General features: G+C 40.0%; 2 protein-coding genes and 1 non-coding gene across 4 annotated transcripts in view; 2 read left to right on the top strand and 1 right to left on the bottom strand.

The window, feature by feature from the left end:
* The window catches only part of LOC132833457 (ubiquitin-conjugating enzyme E2 D3), a 31,482-nt gene extending 19,996 nt beyond the window's left edge, over positions 1–11,486 (top strand). For both annotated transcript variants that reach the window (XM_060851768.1, XM_060851770.1), the window contains 3 exons: positions 1,470–1,575; positions 6,281–6,374; positions 10,921–11,486. In XM_060851768.1, the coding sequence (XP_060707751.1) occupies positions 1,470–1,575; positions 6,281–6,374; positions 10,921–10,966 (246 nt within the window). In that variant the 3' untranslated portion in view covers positions 10,967–11,486. The remainder of the gene's footprint in view (positions 1–1,469; positions 1,576–6,280; positions 6,375–10,920) is intronic.
* Positions 8,390–8,463, bottom strand: trnai-aau (transfer RNA isoleucine (anticodon AAU)). Its single transcript has one exon. It is a non-coding gene; the product is annotated as a tRNA-Ile (tRNA).
* A 6,704-nt stretch (positions 11,487–18,190) lies between the features above and the next one.
* manba (mannosidase, beta A, lysosomal) overlaps positions 18,191–19,781 on the top strand; it is a 101,450-nt gene continuing 99,859 nt past the window's right edge. Inside the window, exons 1-2 of the mRNA XM_060851655.1 lie at positions 18,191–18,629; positions 19,620–19,714. Coding sequence (XP_060707638.1) covers positions 18,312–18,629; positions 19,620–19,714 — 413 coding nt within the window. The 5' untranslated portion in view covers positions 18,191–18,311. The remainder of the gene's footprint in view (positions 18,630–19,619; positions 19,715–19,781) is intronic.

The raw sequence follows: 19,781 nt of genomic DNA, 5'->3' as shown, positions 1-19,781 counted from the left end.
AGAACACTTGAGGTGTCGCCCATGTGGTCTGGTGTTTTATCCACCTTCAGATATTTGTTTCCCTAGCATCACTTCCTTAGTGATGCCCACTATACTCCTCTCTGCCCTCTGATTCGCGAGAAGTTCTATCTTCCACAGTGAAGACTACAAAATATTTATTCGGTTTCTTTCATTTGTGTTCCTTATTACTAATTCTCCAGCCTTATTAGATTACTGGGAAACATTTATTCCTACTTCCCTCTAACTTTTTAGACATCTAAAAAATTCTGTGGCAATTGTATTTTATATTACTAGCTTACTCTCATATTTCATCTCCTGTTTGTGGCTTTCATTATCTTCTGAATTTTTTTTTAAAAAAGACTTCCCAATCATCTGGCTTCCCAATACTCTTCACCACATTTATGTTCCTCTTTTGTGCTGTCCCTGATGTCCATTGTCAGCCATGGTTGCCTTGCATGTCAGTATCTTTCTTCTTCCTTGGGATGAATTTCTGCTGTGCCTCCTGAAATACCCCACGAAACATTTGGATGGGTATAGGAATAGGAAGGGTTTGGAGAGATGTGGACTGGGTGCTGGTAGGTGGGACTAGACTGGGTTGGAATATCTGGTCGGCGTGGACAGGTTGGACTGAAAGGTCTGTTTCCATGCTTTACATCTCTCTGACTCTGACCAGCTCTTCCCTCATATCTTTCCTTTACAACTAATTCCAACTTTACCCCCTCAAACTCTAGATGAGCTTGATTTATGTAGGGGATCCTTCACTTTAAGCTCCCTAATGAAGTCAGTCTTATTAAACATCACCACATACAGAATTATCTGTCCCCTGGTGTGTTCAAATGTAGGCTCCTCCAAACAATCATAATGTAGACATTTACGCAAATTATTTTCCTCCTGATCCGCTATCAACCGGAATTACCCAGTCCACCTGCGTATTGTAATAATGCCTTTCTCATGTGCCTATTCTATCTCCTGATTTATTTTCTTTCCCACATCTTAACTACAGCAAAGAGGCCTGTACACATCTCCCAAAAAAGATCTTTATTTCCTTTGCAGTTCATCTCTACCCAGACAGATCTGCACTTTCCACCTCTATATCATTACTTGCTATTGATTTAATTTCATTCCTTAGCTGCAAGAGGAACAGGTTGCCTGCTTCCTAAGACTGGAGGCTAAGTGTTTCCTAGTTAAGGTTACTCTTCTAACTTCTCTACCAAGGATCATTCTTAATTGGGGTTAATTGCAGATTTTTCTCCTTTTTCAGTTCTTCTGATTTATCTACCATTTCACAACTCACATTTTTAGCTTGCTGAATTGTGCTTTTTATCAAGTGTTCATGAGCCTTTTTAATTTTCACGATTGCATAATGTTTTGGCATTGATTCATTGTTTTTATCAAATTAGTAACAGACTAAATTTTGCGAATGCGCTATTGTCTCTGGTGCAGGTTGAATAAAACTTTTTTTCTTGCAGGTTGCGTTTACTACAAGAATTTATCATCCAAATATTAACAGTAATGGCAGCATCTGTCTTGATATTCTAAGATCACAGTGGTCCCCTGCTTTAACTATTTCTAAAGGTACAGTGAAACTAATTATTTGTTACTTTTTGCGAACACAATCTGTTGAGTAGCAGTTCTTGGGAAAAGTGCTAAGAGTCTGCAACAATTGCTTGTCTGTTTTTGAGCTTTCCCTGCTGATTTCTGGTTGTAAAAAGAAAGTAAACAGATAATGAAGGGAATTATTTGAATTGCTGGAAGCAGATTCTTGGTCATTTTTCTGCATTGGCAGTATTTTTAAATGCAAGTTGGAAAAAGTAAGCGTGGGACAACATAACTATATTTCTGAACTATACTGGAAGATATCAAATTGTTTGGACACTTTGGTTTAAACAGGGTTCACCAAGGAATGAGGTCAATTATTTCATGTCTATAAGTTACCTGCTGATTCCAAACTGTCAAATAACCTCGGAAAAACATCCAAGCAAGGCTTTTATGAGATGAGATAAATTGAGTTTATTGGCTTTAATTGCTTGCAAACCTGTTTGGATGAGTTTGTGGAGTCCTGTACTAGTCTGCTGAGCCATCCTTTCTGATCAGGAAAAGGGAAAAGCTTCTAAAACTTGCAGTAGCCTTTCACCTGTGCCAATGTGTGCCCTGTCAAAGCTGAAGGAACCCTCTCTTTCATTTGGCTGTGCTGAACCAAAACGGATTGTTTGTTAATGGTGAAAATACATTTCACTAACTCTGGGTTCAGTTAATATAACCATTAAAATAGTAACTTTAATATTTTGTCCTAATTTTATTTTGCTATCTGGATTTGTCTTTCTGGTTGGTAGTTTGCATTGCAGTTTCTGGTCAACTTTCCTTCAATGTTTAAAACTTTAAATGTTGCTTTTCAAAGGATAAACTTTATTAAACAGTTTAATTTTGGGAACACCTTTATCAACCTCCTTTCCCCATAATTTTTAAAATTGCAACAAGCTGGGTGAAAACTTTGTTATGGTGAAATAATGAGTGACTTTTCAGCTACTTTCAGTTATCCCTAAACTGAACCAAATAAAATGGCTAATGGTTATAAATCAAGTTCGTAAAAGTTAGTAAATGGTTGAGGTGAAACTTCCATTCATTACCTGCAACCAGTTTATGGGAACAAATTAATTTGGTCTCTTTTGCATCTAATTTAAATTATTTTTCTTCAGAGATGGTTTCTAGAAATATTAATTGAATGTTAGAGACTTTTGTAAAGGACTATGGAATGTTTTACAAAGGCTCTTACTTTAATTACAATAAATCTTTCCTTATACCTAGTCTAATCGTATGGCGTTGCACAATTCTTTAGCAGATCACTGATCCGTTGCACCTAATCATAAACAAATTTATTCCAACCTAGGCAAATGTATAGGCACGTTTGTTTTATCTCAGCTGACTAGGTCATTCTTCTAATTTGACTGGTAGCCTTGACTTCCACTATCTTTTTCAGCTTCAGCAACCACAGCCAAGTAAGTCTAAACAAACAAGCACAACTGAATAACTCGTAAATTAGGTGCACTTACAGTTAAGTTTGACATTCTTAAAATGATGATCCTCAAAACTAGGATATTCTACTTTCAGTTCTCAACTTGTCACTTTAATATGTCACAAACACTTAATTGATTTGTTGATTAAGTAAAGCCAGGGCTTAGATCTGCATCGCAACCTGTGGCAGGATTCTGCAAAAGTTGCACCTTGTCATAAAGGGACAAGCATACACACATTATAACATTTACTTGACCCCTCTGTTTAAATGATTCAAGAACTAACAAATAGCTCCATCTGTTGTGCCTTCATTTTAGTATGTTCAACGGTACTTGAAGACATGAAGTCTTACTCCTCTCATCTCCTTTTGGCAATATTAAACTTCTTTGGTGCTTCCCAGTTTCTAGTCTGTCTTCCCCTCCTTCGCAGCCATGAGGTACCTGATAACTGAGACACCAAAGTTTGAGGTGAAGCTGATAACTAATGGCTCACCATACTGTAAAAATAGCGAGATTGCAGATATGTCTCTCCACTTGCAACTAACTACAGAGACATTTTGATCTTGAATGAACAAGTGTGTTTTGTACATTTTTCAGGGCCTAGGGACAGGAAGCAATTTTTATTTTTATTTTCAACCTGTCATAAAAACACAATGTAAGAAATGGGATTGGATCATTCAACCCTTCAACTTCTGTCATTCATTAAGACCATGGCTGCTCTGAGTAACTGTCACTTTCCTTCCTGTGCCTTTGCATCCCTTCAGAGAAAACAAAATTCCTGCATCAAAAAGCCCTTGTCAATAACTCAGGCTTGGTTATATTAAATCTCCCAACCACCACCTGTTCATTTGGGGGGGAAGAGAATTCCAATCACTCCCAGGAATTTCTTTATCTCCATATCAACTAGAAAAGTCCTGATTTTGATTTTGAAATTGTGTTCAATAGCTCAGTTTTCTCCTCGAGGTGAAACTTCCTCTCACCTCTGTCAAGCCTCCAAATCTAGAGAGAGATTATCTCTCCCCTAAATTCCAGAACATGAACCAAATTGCCTACTCCTGTACCTTTGTTCCAGTACTTCAATGAGTACAGGCCCAATCTATCTAACCTGTCCTCTAGGTTCAGTCTCTCACCTGTGCTTTCCAAATCCTTGATTCAACCTTTGGATTTTAATTTTCCTCCATTCTAAGTAAACATTATTTAAAACTAATAATCCAGCTGCCCTTAAACAATATCCAGCTCCCTCAAACATGCACTGTATCACAATTATTTACTTTTTGAACACTAAAACCACCTTCCCATTCAGACAGTTTAACCTGCACATTGCAATAAGCAGTACATGAAAGATGTTCCAACAGTAATGGTTTAAACATTGTGGTGTTCTGTCAATATGTAGTGCTGAAACCAGAGGATGTGGTGCATTTGGAAAAAAATCATTTCATATTATGCAACATGAGATTATTATGTAGTGCTCGTGGGACAGGTAATGTATGAACATGAATTAAAAATTGATTAATGAACAAAACAAAGGAGGACTGCTATTAACTAGAGGGTGCACTGCAAGGAATAGTATGTGGATTTTTACTTACAATTTATAACAATAAAGATCCAGCATTATGTATGCATCTATATTTGCTGATAGTAGAAAGTTAAGTTGGAAGATAAGCTGTGAGGACATCACAAAGACTCAAAGGATTTTGACATACTACATGAAGTAGCATGGCATAAGGATTATAATTGGAACAAAGAATAGTACAGTACAGCACAGCACTTCACCCCAACAAGCCTGCACTGACACTTTATGCTTTTCTAAATAAAGAAAACCTTTTGACTCGACACTGTCCATATCCCTCTATTCCCTGCTTTTCATATGTCAGGCTACCTCTTAAACATTGCTATTATATTTGCCCAGATTAAATTCCATCTGCCACTTCTCTGCACAACTTTCCAGGCTGTCTATATCCTGCTGTATCCTCTCGCAATTCTCCTCCATATCCACAGCTCCACCAACTTCTGTTTTCTACAAACTTACTAATCAAACCACTACGTTATCTTCCAAATCATTAAACAAAGAAATAACATTAACTAGTCTCTAGTCCTCTGAGACTTCACCTGTGACTGAAGAGGATGCAAAGATTACTAGGTCCCAGCAATTTCCTTCCTCCCCTCAGTTAATATTCTGGGATTGATCCCGTCAGATCTTGGGGACTTGTTTACAGTAATAATTTTCAAAACACCCAACAACTTTTTATATACCAACATTCCTTAGAATATCAAGATACCCCTCTCTGGACTCACCATTTACCAAGTGCTCTTCCTTTGTGAATACTAATGCAAAGTATCTAAGGACCTCACCCACTTTCATTGGCTCCATGCATAAATTCTCTCCTTTATCCTTGAGTGGACCAACCCTTTCCCTAGCTAACCTCTTGTTCCTTAAAGACTTATGAAAAGCCTTGAGATTTTCTTTAATTCTGTTTGCCACTTCATGGCTCCTCGTATTTTCACAATTCTAAAACAAGCTAAAAATCAGAACTCTGGTGAAAGCACATTCTAGTTTACAACCAAAAGATTAATTTCATGATAGGCAGTTGAAGGGATAACCACATTGCATTGGGTACTTCTGTGAGTTTTAATTAGATTTGTGCAAAGTTAGGTGGTCATCTGATACTTCACATTTTAGATCTACTTATGGTATCTTAAATATGGAAATGCAAAAAGGTGTGAAGCTAAAGAAGACATGAGATGTATAATATGTAGATTCATTCAGACCCGTGTTTTGGTGGAACCTGGTGCAAAGTTGTATTGGGCTGTGAACTGTCATGGTTATAAGCATCTTGGCACAAATAATTTCAAGTTGCAATTTTATCGCAAAAGAAGCTTTAGGAAAATCATATCCAGTACATGGGCAGTAGAATTTATCCTTCTAGGACAGTTTGTAATTGAGTAATTGCACATGGTGAATGCTTACTAGTGAAATCTGTGGTATCATATCTTCATGTGTTTTATTACTTTGAAAGCAAAAACCTTCAAAAGAATGTTGAGTAGTATTAATTCAAATTTCAGTTTTCTAATTTTTCCGAGTATAATTTCTCCAAATACCGATGTGGTAAATGTTAACCTTTGACAAACTGAAGACTCAATATTCAAAGTTGTTATGCGTCTTGTCTCATTCAGAGGCAGGTGACTTCAAACTAGAGTAAAATAACTGTGTTTCAGAAGGGTGAATGTTTATAGAAAAAAAATTTGAATTGCTGATATTTATTTTGCAGTACTATTGTCCATTTGTTCACTGTTATGTGATCCAAATCCTGAGGACCCGCTAGTGCCAGAGATTGCACGTATATACAAAACAGATAGGGATAAGTGAGTATTCTTGCAAGTTGCATTTTCAGTATCAAACTTTGAATTAGCATTTCAAATGTGCAGTTTTCCAATATTTATTTGCACTCCCAAATGGGTATTTTGCACAAAATTCAGTTTTTGAAATAGTAGACTATTTTAATGCACTTAATGTATTCTTCAGGTATACTAACTCCTTCATTGCTATCAGTCATCACTTTCATGCTGAAAGCTGTTGTGGATTACTGTTATGTCTGCATGATCTCAAATTAAAATGAGAGAAAAGTATGTTCTCAACAGTCTACTTAAGATCTAAAATGCAATAAAAGTTTTCTAAGTTTTGTTTAATTGTCAGTGTGCCAAGTAACAATTCCTAGATTAAGGTTCCTAAACTGTTCATATGGTATGTTCTGATTGCAGCCATTTCCAGTTAACCTATTCAAGTGATCGTTAAAGTGCGATCTGTGTTAATTGTGCAACCATTTCTAAATGCTCATCCTCTTAACTAACTTCGACATTTTTGTGGCTCTACTCTGTACATTAAGGTTGGTCAAAATATATTTGAGGTTTTTTGGTATGTCTACAAGTACTGGTAGGCAATTGTTGAGGACTACCAATGCCACTCTGCAGCTGTCTTCAAAAGACCTTGTTCCAGGCAGCAAATCTTCCAGTGGAATATTGAAGACAGGCAATGCTCTGTGCTAGTTGTATACCATTTATAGTACTCAGATAAGCAGTGTAAAGTTCTATTTATGATTATCAGTTGTTATACTAGGAAAGGCTTCCCAACCTTGTTGTCTAAACTAAACCAAATTCAAAGATTTTGAAAGCCTTGGTGCTCAACTAGCCATCAGTTCATTAATGTTCTGCATGGCTTTCGAAGTAGAGACTGCTGCTATGGTCTAAGGGCTGAAAAAGAGGATGCATGCTCTGATTTTGAGAATGCTGTAGAAGAGATACTAGTTGTGATGTTATAGGTTTTGAGTGTTTATTCATTTTAAAATTCCAAGAAGAATTGAAACAGGTCATGGAAGTCACCTGACTGATTTGCTCATCCAAAACTGAAGTAAGATTCACAAAGCCCATGACAGCAGCTTTCTCTGAAGGTGAGCCTTTATTGAAAGCAAGAACTGCCTCAGAAGGTCCTGAAGAAGCTAGCTTGTACATTTGCTAGAACTGGATACTCTGGGAATCTGATGTTTTGCTGAAATTGAACAAAGTCAGGATTGCTATTTTAACACATTTGATTTATGAAATTGATATGGAATTGTAAAGCGGATCAATTCACTCACTAATTTGCTTCAAGGTATTCCTATTGGGAACAGGTTCTATTAGCCTCATTGCTTTAATGCTATCAGTTGTCCAAAACTTCCCAAACTGTATGACATGTTCCAGTAGCAAATGCAAAAAAAGTGCTGTCAAAGGACCACCCTTTACCATTTTAATGTCCAGATGTTGGTCAGCACTTTCATGCAGGCATTTATTTGGATATTGGTACAAAATAGGAAGGGGTTAGACGAGCCTGAGCTAATACTAATTGATAGTGCCTGACATGGATATTAACTGGAATCGACATATTGAATCCTTTTAGTGCTGTGCTTTAGATTAACCTAAAGACCCTGAGGATGACCAATGATTGTCTACATGGAGTCTAGTTAGTGTTTTTTTTTAGATTAAATTAGATTTACAGTGTGGAAACAGGCCCTTCGGCCCAACAAGTCCACACCGACCTGCCGAAGCGAAACCCACCCATACCCCTACATTTACCCCTTACCTAACACTACGGGCAATTTAGCATGGCCAATTCACCTGACCCGCACATCTTTGGACTGTGGGAGGAAACCGGAGCACCCGGAGGAAACCCACGCAGACACGGGGAGAACGTGCAAACTCCACACAGTCAGTCGCCTGAGTCGGGAATTGAACCCGGGTCTCAGGCGCTGTGAGGCAGCAGTGCTAACCACTGTGCCACCGTGCCGCCCACTTAAAAGCCACGACAAACCTTGACACAGCACAGCTGACGAGACGAGCGCTGCACATGATCAGCGTGGGGATTGAACCAACGACCTTGGCGTTATTAGCACCACGCTCTAACCAGCTGAGCTAACCAACCACCGCAAGGTAATGGATTCTATGGTTTTTGGCGGTGTCAACTGGATTGTGTAGGATGGTAGGTAATACTGGAGTAGATATCTTGTCGAATTCTTAAAAATTTTAAGTCTGCTAAGTAAATGCAAAACTTATGGGTACAGGAAATCTTATATTAAAAAGTGCTGGAGAAACCCAGCAAATCTAGAGGTCTCTTAGCATTGCATAACCTTCAATGAGATCTCTTTCTTCCCCCCCCCCCCAAAATATCCTTATAAACCCTGAATACAGACCCAAAGTCGTCACCTGCTCCTCATATGACAGGCCCTTCATCTCCAGGATTATTCTTGTACCACTTCTCGACCAACTCTAAGGCCAGCATATCCTTCCTAAGATGCAGAGGCCTAAATTGCTCACAATATTCCAAATGTAATTTTACCAGAGCCATATACAGTCTCAGCAATACAATGCTGCTCTTACTTTGTAACTTCTCAGTGGATTTGCCTTTCTAAATTATTGCATTTGCCTTTCTAAACACCAACTGAGCCTGTATATTAACCTTAAGAGAATCCTGAACTAGGACTCTCAAGTCCCTTTATGCTTCAGATTTCTGAAGCCTTTCCCCATTTAGAAAATAATGTATGCCTCTACTGAATTACTTTGCCACATTATATTCCATCTGCCACTACTTTGTCCACTTTCCTAACCTGTCAAAGTCTTTCTGCAGCTTCTTGCTTTTTCAACCTATCTTTGTGTCAACTACAAACCTAACAACAATGTCCTCAGTTCCTATATCCTGAACCTGAAGCAAAAAGATTCCTATGAACTGACATCTAACATTGCACCACCAGCTTTTTCTACTCCTTCACAGTTTGATAATTTATTAATATCTGGTAATAGATGAGAAATTTCCAACACTTGGGGAAATCAAAGCTGTTGCTTTCTGTTCATTTGTTACAAATTCTTATTCCTTATAACATTTGGAGACTAAACCACTGTCGAAGCCTTGCTGTCATATTTGGCCCATGGTGAGCTTCTGGTCATATTTGCATCATTGCTGTGAACTTCCCTAGCTCTCGACTTGACTATTCTCAGGCTCTTCTGGAAGGTATCTCACATCTACCCTCTGTAAATTTGAGATTGAAATTATGCCCTCAAATTAATTCCTGTTCCTTTATGACCCTTATACTCCGGATCAGCTTTGCTGGAAAGGCACCACACTCTCTACTCCTGATCTCCAGCATCTGCAGTCCTCATTTTCTCCTAGCCCTCCAGATGTGCTTAACTAAGGCCACTTGAGCATGCTGAAATTAAATCTTAGCCTTCAGCTCTGGAATCCCCCTCTCTACACTGACTAACTTTCTACCATTCTTGCTTCCTTAAAATCTACCTACTTGACCAAGGTTTTTAAATCATCTGGCCCAATATCTCCTTATATCTAATTTTGCTCCATAATATTCCAGTGCTTGTGAGGATTTTTTTTTAAAGTTTTGTGGTTTTGGCAACAAGATGGCAATATTGTAACTTGTATACTTCCTTTTCCTGAGAGGAAATGTTGCATTTACGTGAAGTTACAGTTTAGTCACATGACTAAAGGGTAATTATCATGATATTCAGGGTAAAATCACAGACTTCAACGTACCAGTGAAATAACATTTTATGTATAACTGGGCCTGCAGATTCAGAGATGCGTAGTTTCCAAATGGATGCATGTGTATGAAAAAATTGCAGCAATATCTTGACTTCACTATTAGGAGAAATGCGCAGAGAGTTCTACATTTTATACTCGAGTGAACACTGAAATTTCAAGAACTACAATATCTTAGTTCTAAAAATGGAGACAGATATCCAGAGATGGAGAATTGTATGGCCTTTTTTATATTTATTTTGAAAACCACGGAATTATACGGGGTAAATTTTATTGAATTAAGTAAGGGAGAAATGGGAGCTTGAAAATGTAATCTTGCTAGAGAAAGATTAGCAATGGAGCAATTTTTGTGTTTTGATTGAGAAATTAATTTCTGGATAGTCTTACATAATCATCTGATTTGAAACATGAGGTGCAGAGTGAGCTGCTGGCTAAAGTGCAGCTTTGTCACTTCTGTTTGTAAATGGCTTTGATATCTGTCACACTGAAGTGTAATTACCTTCTCAGTTAGCAATTCTAGGCTCCCACTAAACCCATTTTGGGATGGATGGGGTGCAGACATGGTACTATCACATCCCTCTTTTCTCATTCTGTCAGAAGTGTAACCTATAGTGGAGGGAAAATAATGTATTTTGACTGACCCTAATCTTCTGCTTCCAAGTGTCTACATGGCTGACCATTGAATCTCTGTTCAGTTGTGCTTAACATTGAAGATTAAATTTGTTATTTTGACCAATATGCTTGTGTCCACATCTAAAACCAGAAAAGGTTTAGTGTGTACTGCAAATTTATTGCAAAGGAGTTTAACATCTTTTTTTCTTCCTCCATTTGCAGGTATAACAAACTAGCCCGGGAATGGACTCAGAAATATGCAATGTGATACCTTGGAATTCAAATATCTTACGTTATAGCTGGAATAAACTTTAAATTACTGATTTTTGGTTTTCTATTTGGCTGCCCCCTTATAAGATCACATCTTTCATCCCCCATCCACGTGCTCTTGAAGGCAATTTAGTACTTCTGCTTCGACAAGACCAGCACTCTGAATTTTTAATGTAGTTTCATCATTCATCTGAAACTCTGACCTCCCTTATAAATGGAGCATGTGTTAAGTGGCCAATACTTTCACAATAACTTGGTTATGAGACTAAAAGCATTCCTCATTGCTGTAACAGTGGTGATTTTTAATCTGAAATTGAACAAGTCAGCAATTAAACTCCACTCTTAAAGGATTGCTGCTTCGTTGGACAACATTTTTCATTTTCCCCAGATAAAATTACCTATTTACTTTATGCTCATAACTTTGTTATCAATGGTGGATTGGTACAGGATGTCATAGTGTCAGCATTAATTAAAATATTGGCTGTATTTTATGCATGTTAATAAAAGGAATGACTTGAGGTTTTTGTTGGTTTTGCGCAGAATGAAAATGGAAGTTACTGTCTCTCTACCTTACCAAATGGATTAGCTCAGATCATTTTTGTAAATTTCATTTATAGTACTGCTTTTAAAAACAAAATTACAGCTATTAGTTAATCTGTTATCCAGAACACACTTATATGGCACTGAATTATGATTCAAATCTTTTGGTTGACTGATCAACTAATAGCTCATATTCATTCGGTTTTTCTTTTTAATAAAGTTGCATAAACCAATTTTTGAGCAGCCTGAATGAATGCAGTACAATTTGCTTTCTTAGCTTGTGTATCTTTAGTGTGGAGCATTTGAGATTTGTAAACATGGAGTGGAGCCTCACTGATTGTAAGAGTGCAATTTGAAATATTTTGCCAAGCAATTCCAACTAGTGGTGTGAAATTTCTTAATCCTGTATTATGGCTCTTGTTCTAGATTAAGGTCATGCTTAATGTGTGGTAACATTGATTTTTACCTTTGCCAAAAAAAGTAGTTAGAAACTAATGGGCAGATGTATGCTTACATGATTGCAGTGTGTACTGTTTAAATGATATGTCGCACGTGCTGCTAAGAATAATGTTTTTATATAGCTATTCAAAACTACATTATGGGATTATCTCTAGTTTCAATAGTATGCTGCCCTTTCTTGAGAGACTAACTCTTATCTGCTGAATGATGACTTGGTAAATGGAAGTTAGGAGCTGGAACCTGAAATTCAAACTTCCCCACAGTCTTCCCCACTCACCTACCACTTGGCATTTGAGTTTTTATAGTCTGAAGTCTAATTTTCATTGGATAAAGGAGGATTACTTTTTAATTGTCCTTTTAAATTTTTCCAAAGTTTACATTTGTTTAGATTCAGGGATTTGTAACCTCTTAAAGTCACAAACCTATACAATTTTGAAGGTGTAGTAATTGAAATACCACCAAAATGAAAATTCAGCAAGGGTTTCAAAACTGTATTAACAATTGATTTTTGACTTAAATTTGGCATGTTTTATTTGTCTGACTTTAAAATGGAAACTATAACCTGCTAATTTTGGCCGTGGCATTTATATAGTTTATGCTTTAATGTAAACTTTGTCAATAATACTTGTTCCAAACTAGATAATGATCTGTGATTGTAGGATAGCTAAGAATAATCTGAGCACTTAGTTTGGAAAAATGTGAATAATTTAATGGTTTGTAACATAACTAAACAATTCAATTAATGCTGTGCAAAATTCCACACCAAATCCTATTTACTTCTCAAATTTTGCATAGCATCCCAGAAATTGAATTTTCTCAGCAACACATCACTTAACACAATAAATCACTTGCCCTTACCTTGACTTTCTATAATAAATGGTAGTGATCTTGATGTTCCAAGATTTCATTTATTTTAAATGTGATCTTCCTGTACATTCTTAGTATTAGAATGGGTTTCTCTTGATAACAATTTACTGTTTGATTATATTCCTTGAAGTCCTAGTTTAATCCTTCTACTTTCCCAATTCCAAACCAACAATGCTGTAGTTAAATTAGCAGTGATAGACTTCTTGGTGTTTGCAAACACTGTTGAATTCTTTCATACATTTGTTTGCAAGTCCACTGCTATTTGCATTCCATGTTTGTTTTTCCCTCACTCTTGTGTAGCAAGAAGAGCTTCAGATTTATCGTAGTTGAAGAATTGGAGAATAGTGCAAATTTTCTTTTAAAATTGTTTCAGATTAGAAGTGTTTAGTGCGCTGCGGCCATGTACATTTCACTTGGTACTGCCCCTAAATACAAATCCTACAGAATTGAGGTCATGCATTGTTCAAAAATAGGGCAATGATTTTGTGTTCTACTCTTCAGTACCTAACTGACACACTGCTCTTTCAGTTTATCTACACACATGCATAAACACCTACCTCAGATCATTTCTGCACTTCACCTGTTTTTACTTGCTCTTCATACCTGTGTCTGGGGACTATATTTAAGTCAGTGAGTTATATTGGCAGGCAGACTTTGGTTGTCATGAATCCATAGATTTTGATGAGAAATTGGGTGAATTGGGTCTATATTCACTGGTGTTGAGGAAAGAGAACGGATCTGATTAAAATGTATGAAAGTCAAAAAGGACTAGATAAGTTAGGTGCAAGGAGGATGTTTTCCCCCCTCGATTGAGTCTATTACCAAAGGTCACAGTCTCAAAATACTGCATAGGTCATTTAGGACTGATGAAACATTTCTTTACTCAAAAGATTGTCAACCAATGTTGGGCCTCTTTTGGAATATCGTATGCTGTTCTGGTCTCCCTTCTATCAGAAGGAGGTGAAACTTGAATGGGTTTAAAAGAGATTTACAAGGATGTTGCCAAGGTTGGAGGGCTTGAGCTATAGGGAGCGGCTAAATAGGCTGGGGCTATTTTCCCTGGAGCCTGGGCGCTAAGGGTGGTGACCTTATGGAGATTTCTAAAATCATGAAGGGCATGGATAAGTCTTTTCGTCTGGGTGGGGGAGTCCAGAACTAGGATGCATAAGTTTAGGGTGAGAGGGGAAATATATAAAAGGGACTTGAGGGGCAACTTTTTCATGTGGCGATGGTGCGTATATGGAATGAGCTGCCAGAGGAACTGGTGGAGGCTGGTACAATTACAACATTGAAAAGGCATCTGGATGGATATATGAATAGAAAGGGTTTAGAGAGAGTGAGAGGCCGTTGAACTGAGTTTATTGTCACATATACTGAGGCACATTGAAAAGCTTTGTCTTGCGAGCAATACAGGCAGATCATATAATTAAGTAGCATTAATAAATAAATTGTAGGTAAACAGTGGCAAAAACAAAAATACAGGTACAGGCAAATGTTGAGTTTGAGTGTCCATTCAGTATTCTAACAACAGTAGGGTAGAAACTGTTACAAAACTGGCTGTCATGTGTGTTCAGGCCTCTGTACCTTCTCCCTGATGGTAGAGGTTGTAGAAAAGCATTGCCAGGGTGGGATGGATCTTTGAGAATGCTGGCAGCCTTTCCTTGATAGCAGGCCTGGTTAGATGGATTCTGTAGATAGGAGGTTGGCTTTTGTGATTGTCCGGGTCGAATTCACCACTCTCTGTAACCATATCCGATCTTGAATGGTGCAGTTGCCATACCAGGTAGTGATTCATCCAGACAGAATGCTGTAGATGGCACACTTAAAGTTGACAATGGTACTTGCCATCATGCCAAAATTCCTTAGCTGCCTGAGGAAGAAGAGACGTTGTAGGGCCTTTATAACCAGTGTGTCCATATGAAGAGTGCAAGAAAACTTGTTGTAGATGACCGCTCCCAGGAGCCTGACACTCCACTCGTTCCACTGGCAAATAGACTAGATTAGGTTAGGATATCTGATCAGCTTGGATGAGTTGGACCAAAGGGTCTGTTTCCATGCTCTACATCTCTATGACTATTAAAGTAGGCCTGAGGAGGTGGCCATTTAAAATAACGACTGTTAGCTCTTTGGAAAAGCTACAAATACCATTCTCCCTCTCTATCTATACCACATGAGCTTGCAAATTCTTTCTTTTATTGCTATTTATTCAATTTTAATTTCAGACTTGCTGTTGAATCAATTGCTGCTACCCATTCTCAGGAGCGCATTAGAACATAGAACAATACAGCACAGAACAGGCCCTTCGGCCCATGATGTTGTGCCGAACATTTGTCCTAGCTTAAGCACCTATCCGTGTACCTATCCAATTGCTGTTTAAAGGTCACCAATGATTCTGACTCTGCCACTCCCACAGGCAGTGCATTCCATGCCCCCACTACTCTCTGGGTAAAGAGCCTACCCCTGACATCCCCCCCTATACCTTCCATCCTTCACCTTAAATTTATGTCCCCTTTTTAACACTCTGTTGTACCTGGGGAAAAAGTCTCTGACTGTCTATCTATTCCCCTGATCATCTTATAAACCTCTATCAAGTCACCCCTCATCCTTCACCGGTCCAAAGAGAAAAGGCCTAGCACTCTCAACCTATCCTCGTACGACCTATTCTCCATTCCAGGCAACATCCTGGTAAATCTCCTCTGCACCCTCTCCAAAGCTTCCACATCTTTCCTAAAGTGAGGCGACCAGAACTGCAAACAGTACTCCAAATGTGGCCTTACCAAGGTCCTATACAGCTGCAACATCACCTCATGACTCTTGAATTCAATCCCTCTGCCAATGAACGGTAATACACTATTGGCCTTCTTACAAGCTCTATCCACCTGAGTGGCAACTTTCAAAGATCTATGAACATAGACCCCAAGAGCCGTCTGCTCCTCCACCTTACTAAGAACCCTACCGTTAACCCTGTATTCCGCATTCTTATTTGTCCTTCCAAAATGGACAACCTCACACTTGACAGGGTTGAACTCCATCTGCCACTCCTCAGCCCAGCTCTGCACCATATCTTAAGTCCCTTTGCAGCCGAAAACAGCCCTCCTCACTATCCACAACTCCACCAATCTTCGTATCGTCTGCAAATTTACTGACCCAGCCTTCGACTCCCTCTTCCAAGTCAATTAATAAAAATTACAAACAGCAGAGGACCCAGAACTGATCCCTGCGGAACTCCACTTGTAACTGGGCTCCAGACTGAATATTTACCATCTACCACAACTCTGACTTCGACCAGTTAGCCAGTTCTCTATCCAACTGGCCAAATTTCCCACTATCCCATACCTTCTGACTTTCTGCATAAGCCTACCATGGGGAACCTTATCAAATGCCTTACTAAAATCCATGTACACTACATCCACTGCTCTACCCTCCTCCACATGCTTGGTCACCTCCTCAAAGAATTCAATAAGACTTGTAAGGCAAGACCTACCCCTTTCAAATCCGTGCTGGCTGTTCCTAATCAAGCAGTGTCTTTCCAGATACTCATAAATCCTATCCCTCAGTATCCTTTCCATTACTTTGCCTACCACTGAAGTAAAATTCTTGATCATCATGCAGTAGGGCGTAAAATAAAGTGTCCCCCTGTGGTCCATTTTCCAAATGTTTCTGAAACTTAAATTTTGAAGTTTTCAATTTCAAGCTGTCTTTTGCAAAGCAAATAGATCAGAAATAATTTTTCACGAGTTATCAAAAATGTGTCAATATGTGTGAAGTGGGAAACTAACTCTGCCAGGTTTCTTTGTAGTGCAGAGGTAAGGTCGTCAGGAAATGGCCTGTGTTAATTTAGACGCTACAAAAATTGACCACCTTGAAGTATAGATAGGTTGTTACTGACTGCGTTTTCAAAAAATCTGAAGAAAGTAATGAACAGTAAGTTTAGTGGTGTGGGTTTGTTCCCATTATCCTTAACCACATTTTAATACTGGTATCCTGATACAAATTTATGAAGTCAGCCTTTATGTAGAACTTGATGTTCAATACTTCTGAATAACTTTTATTTTAAGGCAGTAGTAGGATGTGCCAAAGGACTTTCAGTCTATTAATTACTGTTCTCACCAATGTATTGAATTTAAGTCTTGCCTAACCATGTAATTTCAGATCTCATGCCAGCAATGCCTTTTTGTAAGATGTCAAACCAAGGTCTTGATTTTCTGTTCAGCTGGCTGCAACTCCCACCGCCCAAAACCCTGCACTGGGTACCCTCACCATCTGTTCCACAATTCCCCTATCTCAGCTCAATGAAGACCATATTCTAGTCCCCTTCAGTTCCAAACAGCAATCATTGGACTCAACACTAATTTTGTTTCTCTCCACAGCTGGTCTGAGACCTGCTGAATTTCCTCATTTTATTTCCCATTTTGTATTTTGCTTTTATTTTGCTTTGCCCTGGTATCTTGTCAATGTCCCTCAACAGCACCTAAAACAAATTTATGTTGCTAATTAAAGAGATTATTCTCTACACCTTTGCTGAATTGTGGCAGTGATTGTACCTTTTAATGATATAAATATGGCATTTATTATTAGTTAGTAATTGTCACCCACCACCACCATGCACATTTTAGCCTGACAAATCATTTAGCTTACCATTAATATAAAAAATGTTTCGACTGCTGAAAAGTTTGAAATCCCAAGTAGGAGGCAATGGGCGTGAGGACAGGTTCGGTAGAAAGACCAGATTTTCGAAAGTCAAACTGGGTAACGTTTGAACGAGTGATATATTAAGAGTGACCCACGGCAGTTTTTGGGGAGGGCAGATGTTGTAAGGTGGTGACACCCTCTGGGTTATGCCCAGCCAGATTTGCCAACTCTACTATCTGGTTTAAAAAGTGTTGAAAGTTTGTGACCTGTTTAAGTTAGGGAGATTCCACTCTAAAAACACTGAGGAAGGAATGTTACCTTGTTCTGGCACTGATGAACCAAAATTGCCAGAGATGGTAAATGTTTAAGAATGTACATAATACACCTGTAGAGTGATGATCATCATACTCCAGGCAGGATGCATTTGTGCTCGAAAGGGTGTAGAAGAGGTTTATCAGGCTGTTACCCGGGCTGGAGTAATTCAGCTCTGAAGAGGGACTACATAGGCTGAGGCAGTTATCTTTGAGCAAAGGCAGAGGGAACTTGACTGATGTACAAAAGTATGGAGAGAGAGTACAGACAGGCTCGATCTCAATGATCAGACCCATACATTAAAGGTAATTTAAGGAAGATTTTTTCCAGCTGGTGTGTGGCAGGTATCTGGATCTCAGATACTATTGGTATCTGCCTCACAACTGGAGAAATGTTTACATGAACTCTGATAACCCCGCTGGGCTGACCTAAAGATCAAACTCTGGAAAATTGGACCAGAACAGCTGGAGCAGAAGCAGAGTGTGCTGGAGAAACTATAGGGTCACTGAGGGCTAAGTGCTGACCCTGCTCCGATGACCTCACCCCTGGGGGGGTCAGAGGTGACCACAAGGTCAGGGGTCACCGTTTTCTCGAGGCCGAAGGCGATGGCGGCGGCTGGGGTTCCGCTTCGGGCCGCCTCCCCCTCCCCGGCCCCGGCCCCGGCCCGGGTCCTCCTCCCCCTGTTGCTGGTAGCGGCCGCGGCCTGTGAGCGGACCGCGCTCCGGCCCGAGGTTCACAGTTTGTCGGGAAGCAGCTGGGAAATCCGCAACGCGAACGGCAGCGTCCGGCTGTCGGGGGCCACGGTCCCCGGGAATGTGCACAGCGCCCTGCTGGCCCGGGGCGTCATTCAGGTGAGACCGGGGACTCGGGGCCTACCCTGGGCACAGCACCTTAAAGGGATGGGCGGGGCCAGGGAGGTGGTTAGCCCTGACCCTGGGGGAAACACTGGCGTTGGGTGGTTAGCCCTGACACTGGGGGAAACACTGGCCGTGGGTGGTTAGCCCTGACCCTGGGGGAAACACTGGCGTTGGGTGGTTAGCCCTGACCCTGGGGGAAACACTGGCGTTGGGTGGTTAGCAATGACCCTGGGGGAAACACTGGCCTTGGGTGGTTAGCACTGACACTGGGGGAAACACTGGCCTTGGGTGGTTAGCCCTGACCCTGGGGGAAACACTGGCGTTGGGTGGTTAGCCCTGACCCTGGGGGAAACACTGGCGTTGGGTGGTTAGCACTGACACTGGGGGAAACACTGGCCGTGGGTGGTTAGCCCTGACACTGGGGGAAACACTGGCGTTGGGTGGTTAGCACTGACACTGGGGGAAACACTGGCGTTGGGTGGTTAGCACTGACCCTGGGGGAAACACTGGCGTTGGGTGGTTAGCACTGACACTGGGGGAAACACTGGCCTTGGGTGGTTAGCACTGACACTGGGGGAAACACTGGCCTTGGGTGGTTAGCCCTGACCCTGGGGGAAACACTGGCGTTGGGTGGTTAGCAATGACCCTGGGGGAAATACTGGCGTTGGGTGGTTAGCCCTGACACTGGGGGAAACACTGGCCTTGGGTGGTTAGCCCTGACCCTGGGGGAAACACTGGCGTTGGGTGGTTAGCACTGAGCCCTGACATTGACACGAGGGAGGGTCGGAACCGATACTGAAGAGGCCAGCTTGCACGGGGAGGTGGTGGGTGGAAGGCACTGGCACAATTCAACCATTGTTATTAATTTTTTAAGTATTGTCAGTCCTTAAAATAAAATCCAAAGGATGTTATGTCAAATTTTAGAAGAATATCAAAAGAAAACTTGCAGAAGTGTAAATCTAACTCCTGTGTTTTTACTTGTAGGATCCTTATTATAGGTTTAATGATGATGCCTATAGATGGATTGTGTTGGATAATTGGACATATAGTCGGATATTTATGTTACCGCCTGATGTCAGGTGAGCTTTGCAGTTGCTGAGAGTCTGAACTGAGAAAATCAGTGGTTGCTGGGACTGGTAACTCCAG

Source organism: Hemiscyllium ocellatum, chromosome 36, assembly GCF_020745735.1.
Source record: "Hemiscyllium ocellatum isolate sHemOce1 chromosome 36, sHemOce1.pat.X.cur, whole genome shotgun sequence".
Classification (NCBI taxonomy): Eukaryota; Metazoa; Chordata; class Chondrichthyes; order Orectolobiformes; family Hemiscylliidae; genus Hemiscyllium; species Hemiscyllium ocellatum.
Note: the sequence above shows the minus strand (reverse complement) of the source record. Positions and strands in the feature narration are given on the sequence as shown.